The following is a 20,697-nucleotide window of genomic DNA, read 5'->3' on the forward strand; positions in this document are numbered from 1 at the left end:
GCTTTGCTCCCGCTGTTGCTGTGGGCCCCGGTCACGGTGGTCGGGATGACGTTGATGCCTTAGAGGAGATTCCTCTTTGTCGATACTGCGGCGATGGTCAGCACCCGCAGTCGCTTTCTTCCAAGGGGGTAGCGTCCACTGGTCCTGGGACGCTGGTCAGGGGGCAAGTTCAGTGGCAAGCCCTTGGAGATCTCTTCAGCAGAGTTTGGCACAAAGTAGAGCAAAAGTCTTCTCGTAGTCTTTTCCCTTGTCTCTCCTTCAGCAGCAAGGCACCAGACACAGGCAAGAGTCAGCACCCCTCCTTGTCTCTCACGGTCCTTCTCGTCGGGCAGAGTCTTTCTGTGGCCCAAACCGGATCTAACTTTCAAGGAGCAGGGCTCCTTCTTTTATAGGCCAATTCTTTTGTTCTCGCAGGCCAGGGGGGCCTTTGCATAGCCACTCTCAGTTCTGGAGTACCCCGGCGGGTGTACTCCGGCTCCTGCTTTCAGTGTGAGGGGCAGGCGCATCAGACGCCCCACAGGAGGTGGAGCCAGCATTGTCCGGACAGGGGTGGCCAGAGTACCTTGTTGATGGGGGCTTCGCCCTTCCTGGGCCAGGTGCCGGCAGAGTCATCCGCCGCTCCCCAGGAGGGCGGAGCCAGCATTGTGGTGGCCGAGTACAGTGACAGTTCGAGTCAAGAGGCACTCCTACCTCCCACTAAGGTGTAATCTGCGCATTCACCACCTGTCATCCCTCCAGCCCTGTCACTCACACATCCCAGACAGTCGGATACACATACCAGCAGAGGCAAATGAAATGGTTAGGCAAGCAAATGCTAACTTTCTAAAAGTAGCATTTGCAAACCCAGGATACTGAAATAAACTTGACTACAAGAAATATCTCATTATCCTGAGTTCAGGCATACTAAACATGACTCACTACCATGCTCCTTGAGCCTGCGGGGATTATAGGGTGTAATAATCCTCGCAGCTCAGTCTGGCCTAACGGAGCAGGTAGCCTTCAGTAGTGAAATACGGTCTTCGTTGTAAGTCACTACCAGGACATGCCACGCACATCAGGGCTTGTCCTACCTTACACCTACAACGCATCCCTGCCCGCAGGCCTACCATAGGGGTGACTAATATGTAGTCAAGGGAAGGGTCGGTGCTGGCAAGTGGGGACACTTGCCCAGCTAGCGTGACAGTACGAGACCGCACGCGGGTTCTGCGGTCGCAGTTCCCAGACACATCTTTACGGCTGCTTCGGTGGGTGGCGCAACCAGCGCTGCAGGCCCACCAGCAGTATTGGCATCTACAAGCCCCGGCACTCTCTCGTGCACTTTACTAGGGACTGACAGCAAATCCAATGCACCAATCAGGAATACCAATCGTATGTACAATTTACAGTAGGGAGCACTTGCACTGCGGCACGGATCAGCCGTGGCGCAGTGCCCTGAGTATCGGAAAACCAGCAAAACATCGGAGGCACATCAGCAAAAAGTGGAAGGGAGACTCACGCCAAGGTGCCAGGTCTAACAGTCTTTGAAAGTGGTGGAGAGAAATACTTGAACTGATCTGTGGCGAACAAGTGAAGCGAGTGACCCATAGCTCCTCTACAATGGCTCAAGGGGATTCTTCGACGAGAACATTTAGAAACAAATTGGGTCATACGATGAATTAAGGCACAATTTTCAAATACATTTACAAAAAAAAGCCACAGGCTCTGAAAGGGCTCTCATTAAATATTCAAGTCCTTTTATGGTGTGCAGAGAACATGAAAGCGAACCTCATTTTCTCAAAATTTGCTCTGGGTGCCCCTATATGTCAAGAATTGCCTCCATTGTGCCAGGAACAAAATGTTGTCATGGGTTCCCCAAGTGTCATGAATGTCCCTAATGCCAAAAATTGTATGCAATATGCCAGTGCTGTAATTTTTGGCATTAACAAGGTGTATATGCTTTGCACTCACTGTTACTCATTCACAGTTACACTCACAACGTTGCTCAATCCCTCACACTCTCTAGCATACTCTCACACTCAATCAGTCATAACACTTTATTCGATTTATAAAAATCATAAAATCACGCAGAAAAATACAAAGGTTCGTACATCGCACAAAAAGATACATCAGTAAAACAGCGATTTTATGCTCATCCCAAGAACAACAATTATCCATAACTCTTGCTGATAGAAGATGCAGCTCTTCTCAAGCTCACCTTAGCTTGACAAGTTTCAGAGAATTTGGGAGAGTATAAAGGCCAAGTGCTTTCTTGGAATGGGCTAGGGGACTATGCAATCTCAGGAGGGGGGAATAATAAGTTGATCTTAACTTTTCATAAAATATGCAGAAAAATAAAAAGTGCACTGTGCATGGTTACAAGGTATTATCGCAAAGGTTTTGTACATAATTAAATAATTACGGGAAACAGCCATCACAACGCAGGCACAACAACGCACTACCATTACAACAAAACTTTTACAACGCAAGATCTATTACAACGCATGCTATTACAACGCATGCCATTACAACGCAGATGCTATTACAACACATGCCATTACAACGTAAGTATGGGTAAGTATTTAATTTGTTTAATATTGATTCCATTTAAATTTAATTTACTTACAACATTTATTATTAATTTAATTACATTTAATTTTAATGTAATATATTTTAATTTGATTTAATGTTAATTTAATTTATTTTAATTAAACCCCTACACTATCCAACACTTACCTTACTATTACACCCCCTGGAGTTAGAATAGTAATTTTAACCCCTACACTATCCAACACTTACCCTACCATTACACCTCCCTGGAGTTCGAATAGTAATTTTAACCCCTACACTATCCAACACTTACCCTACTATTACACCCCCTGAAGTTAGAATAGTAATTTTAACCCCTACACTATCCAACATCTACCCTACTATTACACCCCCCTAGAGTTAGAATAGTAATTGTAACCCCTACACTATCCAACACTTACCCTACTATTACACCCCCCCCCTGGAGTTAGAATAGAAATTTTAACCCCTACACTATCCAACACTTACACTACTACAACACCCCCAGGAGTTAGAATAGTAATTTTAAACCCTACACTATCGAACATTTACACTAATATTACATTCCCATTAATTAAAATTAAAAAAATACTTACCCATACTTACGTAGTAATGGCATGCGTTGTTATAGCATGCGTTGTAATGGATCTTGCGTTGTAAAAGTTTTGTGTAATGGTATGCATTGTGAATATATACGTTGCAACGTCATACATTAAAAAATTACATCAATGAGACAACAGTTTTATCAACTTCCAGGGAACAACAATTATCCATAACGCTCCCTGATAGAAAGTGCCTCTCTTATAAAGCTCACAAAGGCTAGACAAATTTCAGGGGATTCAAGAGAGTATAAAAACCTAAAGCCTTCTTGGTCTGAGCTAGGGCTATATAACCTCAGTGCACAAGGGTTTAAACATTGCAACGAGCATTGTTTCAAGTTATTATCATAGGGACATGGAGGAAGATTTTCCAGCCTACCATCTTGAATTGGTAAGGCGACTAGAACATGTACAGTATCTAAGCGAAACCCAGTTAAATAAAAACAGATAATGTGAGTTTCAGATAACCGACAAATGAAATTGCATCTCTTGGCTTGAAAAAGCAACATTATAATTACTGAGGAAATGTTGCTGGGTAGATGGTCGCCGGCGGTTAGACAGCACCTTTTCAGAATATGCTATTTTTATTTGGGCTTTGGCTGAAGGTGGGATAGGAGCGGGATCATCAAAGAACCCCATAAGGCCCAATTCACTAAGAGTGTGTTTAACAACCAGAAAATGTTTTCAGTATTCTCCAAGGCAGTCCTAAAGAATGTGTTTAGAGAATTCTAATTCAGGTGTCGTCCATTTTTTTGTCCAGAGGGGATCCAGGCCTATACATACTTCTATGTAGTTCAAGCCAACCTCGGAGTGTCAAATGAAGGTTGAAGAACCTTGGGGGATCATCAGGGGCCTCCTAAGGAAACTGGTTTCTACAACTTGGACATTGGAACTGTTGCAGTACCCCCACAGTCTAGACCCGTTAGTGGTGATTGAAAGACATTTTGCTTTGTACACGGCTATCATTTTCCCAACAGGCTTCTGGCCAAATTTGGCCTCAAAGCAAAGAAGTGCTACGATTGCTTTATTTGTTTGCTGCGCCCTCAGGGCTAACAAAGAGCCCCACTTTAGTTGTGTCTCGAAAAGAATCCCCAGATAGAGGAAGCTCGATACTTTATCAACAGGTTTTCCTTGCATTTGGAAATAAAAGTCTCCTACCCAAAGGATACACTGTGGATAACTGGAGGTACTTGCATTTACAATCGGCTCATTCAACATATCTGCAACTTGTGCGTTTCACTGGTCAAATGTATTGTAATAGAAATTCACACTCAGGATATCCACTGTGCCCATGCCAGAAAGCAGTAGCAATTGGTACCACGGGGAAGAGATTAGGAGTTGACATTCAACGTATTACATTTAAGAGAAGTGAAGACAGCCAAGCCACCCATCGCCCTCCCTGAGGATGCAGAGACTTCAGGATTACATTAGGAACGATATCCATTTATATGGAAGTCCTTTAAGCTCCAAGACTCCCGGAGGCAAATCAGCGCAAAATCTGTAACAAAACTTAACCAGTCCTCATTTTGTGAGTAACCCGGAAATATTCAAAGACCACACAGTGAAAGGTGAATCTGATTCACGTGACAATGGAACGTGATCCTAGACTCTCTGGGCTATCTAGAGTCTCTGTGGAGACCAGAACTCCCCCGTGGCTGTGCCGGGGTCTGATATTGTGGGATTCAAAGAAGGACCTGATTGCATGTGGGTCAGTGGCAGTCAATCATTCTCTTCCAAGGTGTTTAAAACAGAAAAGCAGTTATTAAGTGGTAACCAAGGGGGGTGCGCACAGGCCCCCGGGGTAACAGAGTCCTTGTAGTTGACAGGTGTTCCTCCATGCAAAGCCCTGGGGGGTAAAGAAATAACCCAGTGGTGACACGCTCACTCGGCAGGAAGAATCAGCCAGATGTCTTAATGCAGTTAAGAGGTTCCTCACCACCCCAGGGGATCTAAAATGAACAACCACACAATCTCAGTTGGATAAAATTGGGCGATGGCCAACAGTCTTCTCACTGTTCAGATCTCTTGTGAAAGGCCTGCCACCACCTCAGCAGTAGAACTGAACCAGTGCAAGACTTTATGTCTCAAGTCCTCCTCTGATTATTTCCTTTCAGTATGAAAAATGGGAACACAGTCCAAAATGACAACATAGGGTGTTGAATCAGGAGGCAGGTGTAAATGTGACTGATGGGGGGGATCATTTGTCGGTCTTTCAGGAAAAACCTCAGCAATTTCAGGTCAGACTACTTTTGATTGAGTCCCAGTATAGTTGCTACTAGGAGCTTCAGATAGAGGTCATTTAACAGTCGTCTCTTTACACTGCACTTGGCCATGGATAGGTCGGAAGGGTGGAACCCCAGGTGCCTTGGATGAAGAGATGCCCCAGGCCAATTGGTTGTTCTTCATGTGAGGCTTCCCAATTAGGTTATGTGAAATCTGACCATGAGAGGCTACATTTTCTCCAGCCCCTGGTCGATTTTTAGCTAACAGGTCCTCTTTTAAAGCATGCACTAATGCCACCAGTCTGAAGAATAGATTGCCACTGTGAGTATTTACCAATACGCCTAATTGGTTCACTGTTCCTCCTTGAGGACCAACACTGGGCGGGAGGTCACTGAACCCACCCATTTTCAGGGACTGGTGATGACATCCTCTTTGGTGGCAACTGCTTATTAAGCCTACCCTTTTTTGGCAGTGGTGAGTCTGAATGTGAGGAAAGGTCAATAGTACCTGTGGATAGATTTGCGGTGGGATCCATAACCTCACCAGGCCCTTCCGGTGTACCACAAGTCATGAGGTCACTGCCCTTGTGGGCCATGCTAGACCTAACATCATAAACCGGGTTCTCACAAGGTGCTGCTTCCAGTTTTCTGCGAGCCGTCAAAGAATCACTGGTCAAGAGCATCACACTATGACAGTCCATCTGAACTAATGGGTTTTGGGCAGTGGGCAAGGACAAAGAACATCGCCTTACAGCCTCTATTTTTTCCTCCACATGACCAATTTCTGAATTTAGGACACATATCACTGACGCAGAGAGTTTGTGATGGAAGGTGTGTTGGATATTACTGTTGGAGTGATGTTTGATCCCCCAGGTCCTTACATTTTCCTTTTGCTCAAAACCACTGCTGTTACAAAGGTGCAATAAAACCAGAGTCAATTACATAGATCCTAGGTCAAAGAGGAGCTGGATCACATCATGATCTGAAACCCCAGAGCGGACTATCGCAGCCTTCTGCAGGAGGGCGACTGGAGCAGCGCCAACGAGGACGAAGTCTATTGTAACCCAGGTGCCATGCACTCCGGACGTGTAGGTGTAGTCCCTTTCAGTGAGATGGAATAGCCAACATTGGTCCATTAAGAAGAAATCAGACATTAGGTCACCAAGGAGGCCTATCTCTGCAGTATTGTGGTATAGGGGTAGGTAAGACTTGTCTAGGAAGAGATCCATTCCAGTCGTCCTCCCCCCACCCCCTCTCCAAAAAGAGAAATTTAGTTTCTGGGATGCTGTCGAAGATTCCCATTCAGCGCAGCATAGGTCGATTTCTTGAACTGGATTGAGGGTAACTGGAGCCAATGAGAAGGACATGATCACAGACAGAGACCTTCATAAGGACAAAGTGACTGTGCGGGTCTCACCAAGTTCAGAAGGTCTTGGCCGGAAGATCCTTAGCCAGCAAGATGGCAACTCCGCCTTTGCGACAGATATTGGCAGATGGGCCCTTCCCCTCTCTCGGCCCACCCAGTACTGGCAGAGCTTCTTACTCTCGTAATCTGATATGTGTGTATGTTGCAGAAGAGCAATGCCCCCAGCTGCAGGGAGCGGGAATAGCTAGTAATTTTCTGGTGTTTCATGTAATGCTTGAGACCATTCAAGTTCAATGAAATCACAGTCAGGTGATGGGGCGAGGCTATGAACCCCCATAGGCAGTGTCTAAAAGGTAGGATGGGGCGAAAGAGGGCGGTGAACTAAGCGAAGGGCATTAGGGAAATGGGAGGGGGCAGATAGAGAAAAGAGGTACTACGGGTGGACAACTAACTTTGAACAGGCTGGTGGGAAGGCCAGGACCCTGTGGCGCACGACCCAGACCCCCACCCCCTGAATAGTAGGTGTATTTTGTGAGCGGGGGCTTCTATGTGCAAGGCCAAAGGTGTGGGATCCCTAAAGAAGTAGGAGAGAATTAGCAGTGGACGACCAGGAGGCAGATGCGGGGACCCTCGATCATCGGGGTGTACGTTGTAGTGGAGGTGGTGTGTCGAGGTGTAAAGTAAACTGATCTGACCCACAGGGGCTCAGAAGCAAGAGGTGTCATCTGGGGGGGGGGGGGGGGGGGCGCAGCAGGCTTCAGGGGGGCCAGGGAGTGTTTGTCATTACGGGGAGGACGTGCCTTCGGGCCCACGACCATAGTCTGGGATCTTATCTAGACGTTGGGGACCGCGATGGGTCCAAGGGCCTGAATGGTAGTGGTGGTGGGGTGTCGGAAGAGTCTGCAGGGGAACCCTGGTTCATGTTGGTAGACATGACTGCCTCCAGATACCTCTCCAGCTTGCCAGGGCCAAGGAATTCCATTGTTTGTTGACATGGGTAATCAGCATGACTGCTGGATCCAGAAGGCAATATTGAATGCCAAGTTGCCGAAGGCAAGGTCGTATTTGAAGAAAGCACCTACAGTAGGCCTGAGTTTTGCGGGGGAAAGTCTTGGGACATGAAGAAAAGAACCATGCTTGTTTGCAGCCTGAATCACTTGTATGGCCTGCTAAAACACAAGAAGTAGACATTGATCTACCTCAGGCCTTCCTGGGGTGGGAGGGCGACGTAGGCCAAGCCTGTTTGCTCTTTGAAAATCCAGGGGAGGACTGAAGGACAGGCCGGTAAGGTCAGACAGGAAGCAGGCCAGAAAGCTAATGATGTCATCCCCCTCTAGATTTTTTGTCACCCCTAAGATCTTAAGTTCTCCCTGCGGGAACGGTCTTCCAACTCCATAATTTTCTGCTGAAGGTGCAATGATCCTGTTCGCCGTCAATGGAGGTCGCAGTCTTCTCATAGATCTGATCTAGGTGGGATTCAGCCATAGTCAACTTGGCATTAAAAGAGGCAATGGCCTGCTGAATGCTCTGTGTTTCCGCCGAGGTCTTTGAGGTATTTTCCGTCCTCCTCCGAGTGCGTGGACTTTATGTTTCAAGCTGCCACAGGATGACATCCTACGTGGAGTCTGACAAGGGGTCTGCATTCTTCTCAGACTTAGATTGCTTCCTCGTCACCACCTCGGTGAAAAGGAGCTAGCTGGTAGACTTTGACATGTTGGACGGGTGAGCAGAGTGATCCGGAGTGGTCTAGAAGCAGCACCATATAGGTGCGAGAGGGGTGGGCAGGGCTCCAGCAGACAATCAAGACCTGGTCTGGGAGGGATGATGGTACTGAAAACCAAGGTAGGGCAGCCAGGAGAGGGCCCCTGAGCATGTCCTGAAGAAGGGAGGGGGGCAGGCGCACCCCTTGGTCAGCAGCAGTGATGTGCCCCCCCCGCCCCCCCCTCTGGGCGTAGATCAGGTAGACCCGACGTACAGACTCTGTAGGTGCGCCTCGTGGCTACAAGGGTTCCTCGATTGTCTCAGGGGTGGGCAAACAAGCAAAACAAGCACATGTGCAAGAAAATAAGACGGGTTACTGCATCCACTGCACTACAATCCGATGTGGGGAGGAGAAGGGTCCCATTGCTCTGCTAGACCTAGTCAGCTGAGTAGGGGGGCGGAAGTGAGATGGCCCTCAGGCCAGCGGAAGAAAGTATGTGCCCTCTCAACTCCAGCAGGCAGACAGCAGCAAAAGTAGAGGATGCAGGACGCAGGCGTCCGTCTCCGCCCCTGTGGATGGGCTCGTAGGCTGCCGGAAGCCCAGCAGCACCTCTACGGCTGAATGGGCCAGGTCAGACGCCTGGTGGCAAAGTCTTAGGGTGCCGCGCCCTCGAAGGCTGTATCTGGGCTGAAGAAGCTGTCCAGCCCTTTTCAGGCCTTCTCTGCCCCAGTCTATTGGCCCGCGCAAGTTGCTCGATGGTCATGGGCCCAGGCCATTGCTGTCTTCCCCTAGCTACAGGAGGATCCAGGCGGCTAAACAGCATCAATTGCCGCCCCGGAAAGCAGGTGCAGCAGCAGTGGGACCATAGAGTGACCAACTGGCATGGGTGCAAAGTCAGTACGGTCAGGACAAAGGTTCAAAATTCAGGACAAAACTTTGGGACAAAAGGCAGGTTTTACAAACCGAGGAAGTTGCACAAAAGTATGAAAGTATGTAAATAGACAACAACTTAAGTACAAGTCAAAAAAAGATTATATTAGGTTGAGGCAATCGTGCACTTCACGGTTTTTCGGTATGATCGCAGCTTTGAGCAACTGTGCAGGTCTTTTTGTGTTATTTCATATGATAATAATCTATTTATATGGTTATTGCACTGAGTTGTCCAGTCTGATATTTTGTTTACAACTCCTGGTCCTATGCAGGCATGTTTGCTGAGAGAAGCGGTCAGGAAGATCTGATCAGATAGACTTTGTTACTAGCATCTCATATCTGACTGGCATTGTGAGATGTAAAGCGGCACGCATAGGTGAACTAAAGGGAGGACTGCTTTGATGAACTCATTATAGGGAACACATTATGAGTGTTTCAGCAAGTGGAACTTAAAATATGGAATCCGAGTTTGCTTATGGTGGCTTGGCTGAGAGTTGCACTAGCTGACAGAAGTCACAAAGGAGCTTTTTTCTGCAGCTTTCTTAAAGAAGGCACTGTCAATACACTATCACATAGTTTATTTTTGACGCCTTGCTATTGCTACAAACACAATATACATCTCAAGCACAGCTCATGGCACTTTGATGCTCTCCCTAAAACATTACACCTAAAACAAAACAAGCAAACATTTACAATTACAAGTGTAACATTCAAGTAGCAGTTGGGTGTCACTCAAAATGTCATATGCATGATGTATAGATCCCACACGCAAGCACACATCAAATACAGAATAGTAACACATAGGAAAGGGAGTAGCCATAAAATGTAAATACCTCCCAACTTGAACTAAAGCTCTTATGGCACCAAGAAAGCAAATTAAGTCATCACAACCCTCCCCAGAAGAGCTCTCTTGTCCAAGGATCTAGCCATTCATCCTTCCATCAAACCCCTGATATCCACATTTCAAATGTACATTCTGTTACCTATTCATTCTTTCATCCATCATTCAGTGTTTCACCATTCATTCTGTCCTTCCATCTGTGTACCCATCCATATCCAAACATATTCAACCATTTGCAAACCTATTCATCATCTATCCTTCCATCCATTATTTCACTCATCCATCCATCATCCATACACCCTTTCACCAAATCCATCCTTTCACTCATCCATCCACTCTTCCACCCATCCATCCATCCATTTACCCTTTCACACAAGCCATCCTTTTACTCACCCATCCATGCTACCCTTCCATCCATTCACTCATCCATCCAACCATTTACCCTTTCACCCATCCAGCCATCCTTTCACTTACTCATCCGTCCACCCATTCAAACTTTCACTAAGCCTTTCTTTCTTCCAGCTCTCCACCCTCCCTTTCACTTATGTGTACATTCTTTCACTCATCCATCTTTACATTCTTCTTTTCACTCATCCATGCACCCATTCACCCATCCATTCTGGCAATCATTCATCCATGCTTTTACTCATCCATCCATTCTCCCGTTCTCTCTCCATTCCCCTTTCACTTAGCCACCCATCCACCCGCTCATCCATTTACTCATCCACTCATGAATCCATCCATTGGCCCTATCACTCATACATCCTTTCACTCATCCATCCATCCTTACTCTCATCCATCCACCCTTTCAATAATCTATCCATCCTTATATCCACCTTTTCACTCATCCATCCATCCATCCATCCATCCATCCATCCACCCTTTCACTTATCAATTCATCAATCCATCCATCATTTCTGTCATCCATCCACCCATTCACTAGCCCATCATCCACTATTTCATGCATCCATCCATCCTTTCACTCATCCATCCACCCTTATACCCATCCATCTACCCATCTACCCTTCCACCCATATATCCATCTATTTGCCATACTTCCACTCACTCATCCATCCTCTCATTACCCATCCATCCACCCATTCACCCTTTCCCCCATTCATTCTTTCTCTAATCCATCCAGCCATTTACCAATTCCTTCACTTACTCACCCACCTTCACATTAATTATGAGCCGAGCCTCTGTCTGCAGGTGGCACGAGTTTCGGGGGCGGTCCCACCTCCCCTCTCTGTTACCAACTGCCATCATGGCTGCATGAATCGCCAGCGCGCCCCTACCCCCTCTTTTATTAGCATGCTGAGGGCAGCAAACGAAGGGGCTGCCATGGGCGGCCCAAGGCCTAGCTAGGCCACTGTCCCCAACCACACCTTCGATACAAAATGGTGGTCCAGGGTCTGATCAATACATGCAATGAAAGCACTTCCAGCATTTCTCAGGGATAGGGTCCTGAATTTTGAAACAACATTGTCTCCTTTTCGCACCTACATCAAGAAACAATATTTACTAATAGGATCGAAAATTGGGGAACATAAAAGGTCATGGGGAGTGAAATTATTTGGATGCATCTATTCTCACCAGTTGGTAAAGACTAGAAAACAATCAATAAAACGATGTTAATATGATACCTCCATGTCTACAAATCAATTTAAAATGATTGGATCGAAGAACAAAAAGAAGCTCAGAAGAAGAAGACGAGTTCCATGTGTCCAGGTAGCGATGAACTTCTTCTAGCACCTTCAGGGTCTGGTGAACTGCTGACGCTTTAATATAAGACATAACTTGTGATTGGGCAATGTAATTCCCTCCATCTAATCCCCCACGATAATTCTCTGAATGATTTGGGTAATCAGGCCCAATGTGCTCAATGCACTTTCCCCCTAAAAAATGAAGAGTTGTAAAGGGGTGGGGGTTTTCTTGTTTGGATTGGGTCTCACAGCGAATCTTGAGAGACTGATGAACTACCTTAACCCTGTAATCCACTGCTACTTTGGACCATATACCTGCAACAGGAACACAATTATTAATTATTAAAGAAACTGTCAGTGTACTTGATACAGTGCTTAATTTGATCCAGTGGTTTCCAGTGCTGGGTTCCGCACTTGTCAACACCAGTGCTTGTGACAGTCTGCCACAAGGTGGTGCTTTCTGGTTAGCCTGGAGAGTACCTCAACAACAGTTAATTATTCATTCAATATACATTAAAACGGCTATTACCTGCCGCTCAAGCCATTGTTATAACTTTGGGGGTCTGAAATATCCAAATTCTCACAGTTGTAGGAGTGTGGTGGGTAGAAGATACGTTGTTACTATCATCGGCAGCATGGCAGGGTCAATGTGGGGTGGAACTGCAGGCGCCTTCTAACAAGAGCCCTGGCACAATTCTTTTTTTGACAAATTGAGCCCTTATGGGTTTTATTTACTTCACGGTTTAAATGCGCTTTTGAAAGCCACTGATTTCTCATTTTCATAAGCAGGCCTAGTTCCGTGAGTGGGAGAGGCAGGGTGGACAGGCTGACCTAAGAGAACCCCCAAACCCACTCAAGGTCCTTTCAAAAGTGGAAATGCCTCTTTTTGTTTGTTTCTAAACGCTTCAAATGAGCCTTCAGCCCCACTCTCCGCTTAACGTTTATGATACCCAAGATGTATGTATGTTTCAGGAGACTTGGGCACAGGAGGATAAATGGCGCTGAGGCTATGCGAGCTTCTCAATCCCAGCTAAATGGGAGGGGAGAGGACGGCCCTCGGGGGGCCTTTGCATTTGGGTGGCAGCACATTTGGGTTGCAAGGCCAGCGCCCTTAACACCAACTCACGGGATGTCCAGTGCGTAATGTTGGATTGGCCGAACCACTCACAACTCAACCTGATAAATGTATATTCGCGACCAGTGGGTATAATCAGGCCATCACCCACCTTTGAGGAGCTTTCTATATTTCTTCCTAAATTACCCAAGGGTGCTGTGATCTTGGTGGGGGGCGATTTTAATTGTCAGTTCGAGCCGTTATCTTTGACAATGGAGGGAGCATTGCTGGAGGAGGATGAACAGTGGGGAATACCGCAACTAGTAGGCCCTCCTGCTAAACCATGGACTCCCCTCGCAACACAAATCTTAACACTTACCCTTAACAATTCTCTGAGGGCCTGCAATGGTAGATTTGGGAGCGATATCCCCCCAAAATCTACTTTCAACAAACCGGGGCAGGAGTCCCATTTGGATTACATCTTGGTCCAGACTGTGGACTGGAATAAGGTCCTGGACTTTGAGGTAGAACAAAGAACCGATAGCGATCATAATATGCTGACTCTCTTGCTGGTTTCATTCTGTGGCTCCAAGGATGACCAGCTGGATGAGGCTGCCCCTGATCATAATTTAATTTTAACCAACGACAGGCGCAGAGTCCGATGGACCAAGCTCCTGGATAATCCTGCCTCCATCTCTGAGCTGTATGCCCGGATTCTTCCCATATTAGAATCCGTAGGGATGGTTATCGATCAAACCATTCCAGAAGATCTTTTCCCTAAGTTGGGCACCCTCCATTCCGACTTGGTGGCTACTCTTGCGGAACTTTTGAACCCAGTTTTAAGGAAAGGGTCCCGCAGAGTCCAAAGACCTTCATGGTTTAACTCAGCCTGTAGGAAGGCAAAGGCCAAACTGCTCGCTGCGTTGAAGCACCCTAGAGACACAGAGGCAATTAAAAAAGGGAGGGTGGAGCTGAAGCAAGTCATTCATCATGCAAAGGCGGATTGGGATCACTCCAATTGGGAAAATATGCTGGCCTCTTTGCAGGTTAGAGGCGCTCGTAAATTTTGGCAGATTGTGAGAACAGGATCTGCCGAGCTGACTCAAGCTGTTGAGGCCAACATAGCGGCTTCGGTGTGGGAAGATCATTTTCGCTGTCTCTACGAAGAGGTTGACCAGGGTCTGTCGAAGCCCCGAGCCGGCTCTTCGTTAGAATATTCTCTTCCCACGGGTGAGCCAATAGTGCAATCTTTGCCCTATGAGGGCGCTGACTCTTTGCAATTCTCTTTGGAGGAGGTTTCCAAGGCAATTTCCAAATTACCATCAGGAAAAGCCCCAGGATTAGACAAAATCCCGGGTGATTTATTTAAGCACCAGCCTGGGGTTTGGGCTCCCTATTTGCTGTTATTGTTTAACGCAGTCCTCGCGGGAATGGCGGTCCCCAGTACTTGGCTGGGAGTAGAGATTGTACCTATCTTCAAGAAGGGCTCTCCTCTGCTCCCAGCCAACTATAGGGCTATCAGCCTCATTGATGTTTCGCAAAAACTTTTTGCGAGGCTGATTCTTGACCGCCTCCAGGAATGGATGACGGATCATTTAATCTTAAGCACATTTCAGGCGCGATTCAGGAGCAAGGTGTCAACCACGGACCAACTTTTCCGGCTGGCCCTTCTCTTTTGGAAGACAGTTCGGGTAGAGGGGGAAACACTATATACCGTCTTTGTCGACCTTCGTGCAGCATTTGATCTGGTCCCGCGAAGCAAACTCTGGACGGTACTTGCTAATCTTGGTATCCCCCCAGATCTCTTAGATATTATCATCCGCTTACATACGCACAACTATGCACAGGTAAGGTGCGGGAGGATGGGCTGCCTTTCCAAAAGATTTCCCGTTGGCAGAGGGGTAAGGCAGGGCTGTGTTCTTGCACCGACCCTGTTCTGTCTCTTTGAAGTATACAGACACAACACGGCACACTCTGCTGTGCCGTGGGATCCCCTAGGGGCATCTTACCAACTATAAGCTTTGTGATAAAATGGTATTGAGCCATCAGCCTTGCAAAGCCTCAGACTTGCCAGACGTTTTGCAAGACCTAGAGCCAAACGTTAATGCAGGGCTATCTGAAACTTCATCCATTTTTGCCAGGTTCCATAAGTACCTATTTCTATGTAGTGAAAACAAAATGTACTCAGAAAAAGCATGGCACTAGGTGCCATCTAGTAGTATGGCCACATAAGGAGTCTCATTATTGTAGAAGATGACAGGCTAAGTTTCTATTAAAAATCTATCAATACATTTTGCTAAAGGAGCTCAGGGGGCTGGAAAGTGTGTGGCTTGGGCATAATTCCCCCTTCGCCCCCCCTTTGATGGCCCTGGTCCGGCTCACTACCATGAGAGTCTAATGCTAAAAGGTATCCTTAGTCCCCAGCTTGATTGTCTATGGTATTGAGTTCTTAGGACACCACTGGTGAAATACTCCGGTTGATAACGTTGGGACCCAGAAGCTTCTGGTTGTCCTGGAAATACCCAAACCAACTTTTCCACACACCACCCGACAAAAAATGTCAATGCTTCTTCCTGCCCTTTGACTACAGACAAAATAATGGAAGGTATGCTTCGGTTTGCTCAGTATAGCAAGTTTGGGGATTTGCAAAAGTACAATACAAAAATTGTGGAGGAGGGAATATTTCAACACATATGGAAAGGAGGCCATCTATTGTAATCAAGGAGGGAGGGAGGTAACTGGAGAATTCGGGATGAGAGGTGCTTGTTTAGCTTATTATCAAAATCGGTTTTTGGAACTTATTACTCTGCAGAAGATAACGGAGGAAAAACTGATGGTGGGAGGAAAACAAGTTCATAGCATGAGAGCTTATTTTCTGTTGAGAGAACAATACATTTGCTGTTTTGACAGAAACTATCCATGTAGTTTTTTTTTTCATTCACTTTTACACACTAACAACTACTAGCTGTAGTAAGGTAACTTCATCATGAGTTATTTTACAGTATGAGGCCTAGTATAAATTACAGGCGAAATGCAAACACAAGACTGAAATGAAATGGATGCACATACTTTTCAGCTTGAAGCTTTGTTGTTTTTATAATCAAATCTTGAGTCTGCTCTTTTGCCGCCTAAAAGGGAAGAAGAAAAGCATTACATTTGTTTTAACATGTATAAAACATCCAGTGTTTTAAAAATGGTTATATCCGTTAAAAGTGTTTTCAAATACGTGTTTGTTTTAATTATATACAAGCCAACAATTATTCCTGCCATAAATGTATTATTGAATTTTTTTTTGCAAAACGGAAAATCAAATGACATTGTCTGCTTTCACTTTTGTACTGTGATGTCAACGGGCTGTTCACACAGCATGATAGAATCTCTCCGTTATTTTTTTTTTTTTTTTTTTAATCCTTCTGGTGTTTGCACCAGAAGGATTTTCTTTAGCAGTGCGCTTGAGGAAACGTTCACGTCAAGTATACTACCTGTGTAGTATGGGGCAATGGGTCTTTACACTACCTATGTTGAATGGGGCAATGGGTCTTTACACTACCTATGTTGAATGGGGCAATGGGTCTTTACACTACCTATGTTGAATGGGGCAATGGGTCTTTACACTACCTATGTTGAATGGGGCAATGGGTCTTTTCACTACCTATCAAAAGAATGGGGCAATGGGTCTTTTCACTACCTGTGTAAAATGTTGATATCCTTTAAAAGTGTTTTCAAATACGTGTTTGTTTTAAATATATACAAGCCATCAATTATTCCTGCCACAAATGTATTATTGAATAATTTTTGAAAAACGGAAAATCAAATGACGTTGTTTGCTTTCACTTTTGTACTGTGATGTCAGAGGGCTGTGAAGTAATTTGAAGACACTCCTTTCTGTGAGAAGGTAGTTTATTCGTAGGAGGAAAGCTTGTACAACCACCAGTTAGAAATACACAGGAGATCTGAGCAACCACCACAAAGAGAATATGGAATGCACAACAGAAAGATAACAATTCTAATCTAAAAGGGATACTACAGGCTGTCCACTTAGCATGTCACAAAAAGAAAATAACGAATTCAGGACATAAAGGAATCTCTCTTCGTTATTTTTTTATTTTGTTTTAAATAATTCTGGTGTTTGCATCAGAAGGATTTTCTTTAGCAGTGCGCTTGATGAAACGTTCACGTCAAGCATACTACCTGTGTAGTATGGGGCAATGGGTCTTTACACTACCTATGTAGAATGGGGCAATGGGTCTTTGCACTACCTGTGTACAATGGGGCACTGGGACTTTTCACTACTACGAGGGACACATTCAAGGATCCCCATACACTGTTTACCCTCGACTGTATGCTGTTAAACTCCACTAACTCCATTAACACAACATTGCACTCTGGGAATACAGTTGTTAGAAGAGGGGATAGCACAGTCCCGTTGCCCGTAACCCCACTACTCTATAAACCGGACCTCCCACTGGAACAGCATTTAGGGAATGGTTAATGTAGGGAGATGGGTTCTGACCAATTTCCTGGACCCCAGGGACTCCCTGAGTATTTTGCTTTAGGACTACCAGGTTTTTGGACTTTCGGGGTGTGTGAATATCACTGATTCTCACCCGCAGTATATTCTCTTTAAATGGATTGGGAGTGCTAACCGCCAGTTTCCGGCTTTTGAAACAAGGTCCATTGCTGTGCAGATACGTTAAGGGGCTCTGAGTTGACTGCATGTGAACACGCAAGCACACCTGTGTACACAGGCCAGTAGGCTGACCGAGGGAGACTACTGTCCAGCTCAGCCTGATAACTGCGCCCAGACAGACTGTTACAGAAGGTACTGTTCAGGTATTGGTACTGACCTGTTGTAGACTTTACCATGTGGGTGGGAATTTATAATGTTAGTTTATAGTGCTTCACTGAAAAAAGCGTGAACTTGATTAATTATATTTGCTTTGCCACAGATATTCCGAGAGAATTGCATGATGCACCAAGTGCAGATTCAATGTCACTTTTGTTATATCTGCACTCATTCTGGTATTAGGCGATTCGTCCGATGTCTCGGACTCAGCTCCTAATTAGTTTCCTGGTTTTCCATACCTGTGCTGAGCCACATTGATTACTCTGCTGGCCTGCCAGAGGAGCAAAGAAAGAAAACACAGAAAAGAAGTTGGCCCTCTGGGAGGCCAGGCATGCACAGCACTCCTCTCATTGAGCTTTGAGAACTCCCTAGGGAGGGTCAATGCCCCACATCCCAGGTGCTCGAGAGAGTACGGGCATCTGCATCAAAAGGGAAAGGGAAAAGGCGCAAGACAAAATTTAACGCCTTAACCGCGGCGGCAATTGCGCCACGGTGCGGGGTGTTCCACTGAGTGGGCGGGGCTGCGTCGGCCAACGGATGTGCGCAGCACTATGGAGGTAGAGCTTGCGACGGCCATTGGCCACGGGCGCAAGGAAAGAATAAAAAAAAAAAGATCAAAGCAATTTGTTGAGGCACTAAGCTGCCTAGATAAAAGAAAATAGCCCTGGGGTGAAGTTGTGTACCACAATGACTATGGGCACTAATTTGAGAATTGGTCACATCGAGCCCAGAAGGGCAGAAGCACCATGGTGTGAGGAGGACACTAAGGGATCACTCAGGAGCAGCAGAGAGCCCCCTCCACAACCTTCACAGCCTCAGACTGGCATTACTCCATCACCTCAAGTCTCCCAGCTGCTTTTAATAGTGACAGGGGGAGGATTCTCTACTTGTTTTCAAGCACCCCTGTGCAGGAGTAGGCCATTCCACGTCTATGCAGTAACAACTGAGACAGCTCAGAACAGAGACCAGGTAGGAGGTAAAACAAAGGTCTGAGGGGTGATATTAAGTTAAAATGCTAAGATTGATCATTCTTATACGTAGACTAGTGGACTGTCTTATGGCAGAAGCAGAGCGCCTGCAACAGGCATCTTGTTTGAATAGGGAGTCAATGCGGTACGTTGAGATGTGCACAGATGCTAGAATATTCAGGGATGCTCAATACCAATCTAGCCGCTGAATTCTGGATGAGTTGTGGTCTACGAATCAGGTAGAAGGGAAGTCCTACAAACATGATATTACAGTAATCCAATCTGCTTATAACCAGCAGTTGAATCAAGTGTTCCCTGTATGCTACAGGAATGAGTGGAAGATTTTTGTTAGTATTTTTATGATACAGAAACAAGTGGAAGTAAGTTTCTAGATGTGAGCGTCAAAAGACAAATTTGCATCAAAGAGTACTCCCAGATAGAGAACATTAGTGTGTGAGCAAGGACTAGCCCCCAAAAAATGAGGCCTGCAAGATAAAGACTGACGGATCCGGTCTTTTGTTATGTTATGTTATGTTAATTTCGATTTATATAGCGCCAAATCACCGTCAGGTCTCTTAGCGCTTGCTTTGGGAACCCGTCCTGGCTTTCTCTGCGAGATAACCCCTACTGGGCATCCCCAAGGTGAAGGTCAGGCATCCCATCGTGGTGGGGCCGTAGTGGAGATTAAGCAAGCTATTGCCCAGAGTTGCAGAGTGTGAACCCATGATTCGAGTAGGCACCGAGGCAAGAATTATCAAGTCGGTGGACATTTTGAGCTCAAGACCCTGCCGCGTCGGGAATTGAACCCTGGTCCCGGGTCTGACCTCTGCATCAGGGTCTGCCTCCTCTAACCAGTGAGCCACACTTCTCCACTTTTGGAGAAGTGTGGCTTTTATGCAGGGTCACCTCAAATATTTGCCTTCCTTTGCAGAACCCATTTTTAGCTCTTTAGGACTCATTGGTACTTTTTTACCAACTAACTAGCGGTAAGGAGCTTGTGCTCTCCCTTGAAAACCTGGTAACATTAGCCAACGCCTGATTAAATTAAATGTACCACTCATAAATCCCTAGTATATGGTAATAGAAGTACCTAGGGCCTGTAAATTAAATGCAACAAGGCGGCTCTAGCATTGAGCCACCCACTAAAGTAACCTTTAAAACATGAATCAAGGCTGCCACTACAACCTGTAGTGCACTTTCTAACAGTCATTTAAATCTGGGAAAATAAACCTTTTGACAGGCCTAAGCCTTCCTTTTTAATACTTAGAAGTCACCACTACGGTAAGTTCTAAAGGTTCATGGGGCAGGGTGAATGGCATTTAAAAAGCAGGACATTTGTACTGAGCTTTTACATGTCCTGACTGTGGAAAACTCCTAAATCATTTTTCACTGCTATAAGGGTATCTCTCCCATAGACTAACACTGGGTTATCTTATTACACTTAGTAAGTGCTAACTTCAGATTGGGAGCAGAGAGAGATATGGTGTTTACATTTGAATTCGAATTTTAAATCTTTGATGCTAACGTGGCATTTTAATTAACAATTTGGAAAATGCCAGTTTTAGAAAGTTGGCATTTTACTTTCCAAATCAACTGTGCCTTTCTGACAGTGTCCTGGGTCACCTAACTGTGAATGGCTTTGCTGTTGTGGGTTGTATATTACTTCCAGACAGTGAGACGAAGGAAGCCTAGGTGTAAGTGGAGAGGGTCTTCCTGACAGGATGGATGGGAGGGGCTGTACTCTACCCTGGTTGAACTTCAAAGGACCCTGCTTGCACAATAGACAAAGGAACCAGGCACCAGGCCTGCCCATGCCTTTGTCACCCTGAACAGTTTGGGGCCACACCCAGAGGAAGGGAAAGAACTAACCAGAAACAGTTTTAAGGGTAGGCCAAGAATTTTCACACAAAAGGGCTTGCACC

The 20,697-nt window shown here is 45.8% G+C and overlaps 1 protein-coding gene across 1 annotated transcript in view; it reads right to left on the minus strand.

Moving 5' to 3' along the window:
• The window catches only part of COG6 (component of oligomeric golgi complex 6), a 585,234-nt gene that overhangs the window by 426,268 nt on the left and 138,269 nt on the right, over window positions 1-20,697 (minus strand). The window contains exon 4 of the mRNA XM_086935060.1: window positions 16,031-16,089. Coding sequence (XP_086791186.1) covers window positions 16,031-16,089 — 59 coding nt within the window. The remainder of the gene's footprint in view (window positions 1-16,030; window positions 16,090-20,697) is intronic.

This window comes from Lissotriton vulgaris, chromosome 8 (genome assembly GCF_964263255.1).
Source record: "Lissotriton vulgaris chromosome 8, aLisVul1.2, whole genome shotgun sequence".
Classification (NCBI taxonomy): Eukaryota; Metazoa; Chordata; class Amphibia; order Caudata; family Salamandridae; genus Lissotriton; species Lissotriton vulgaris.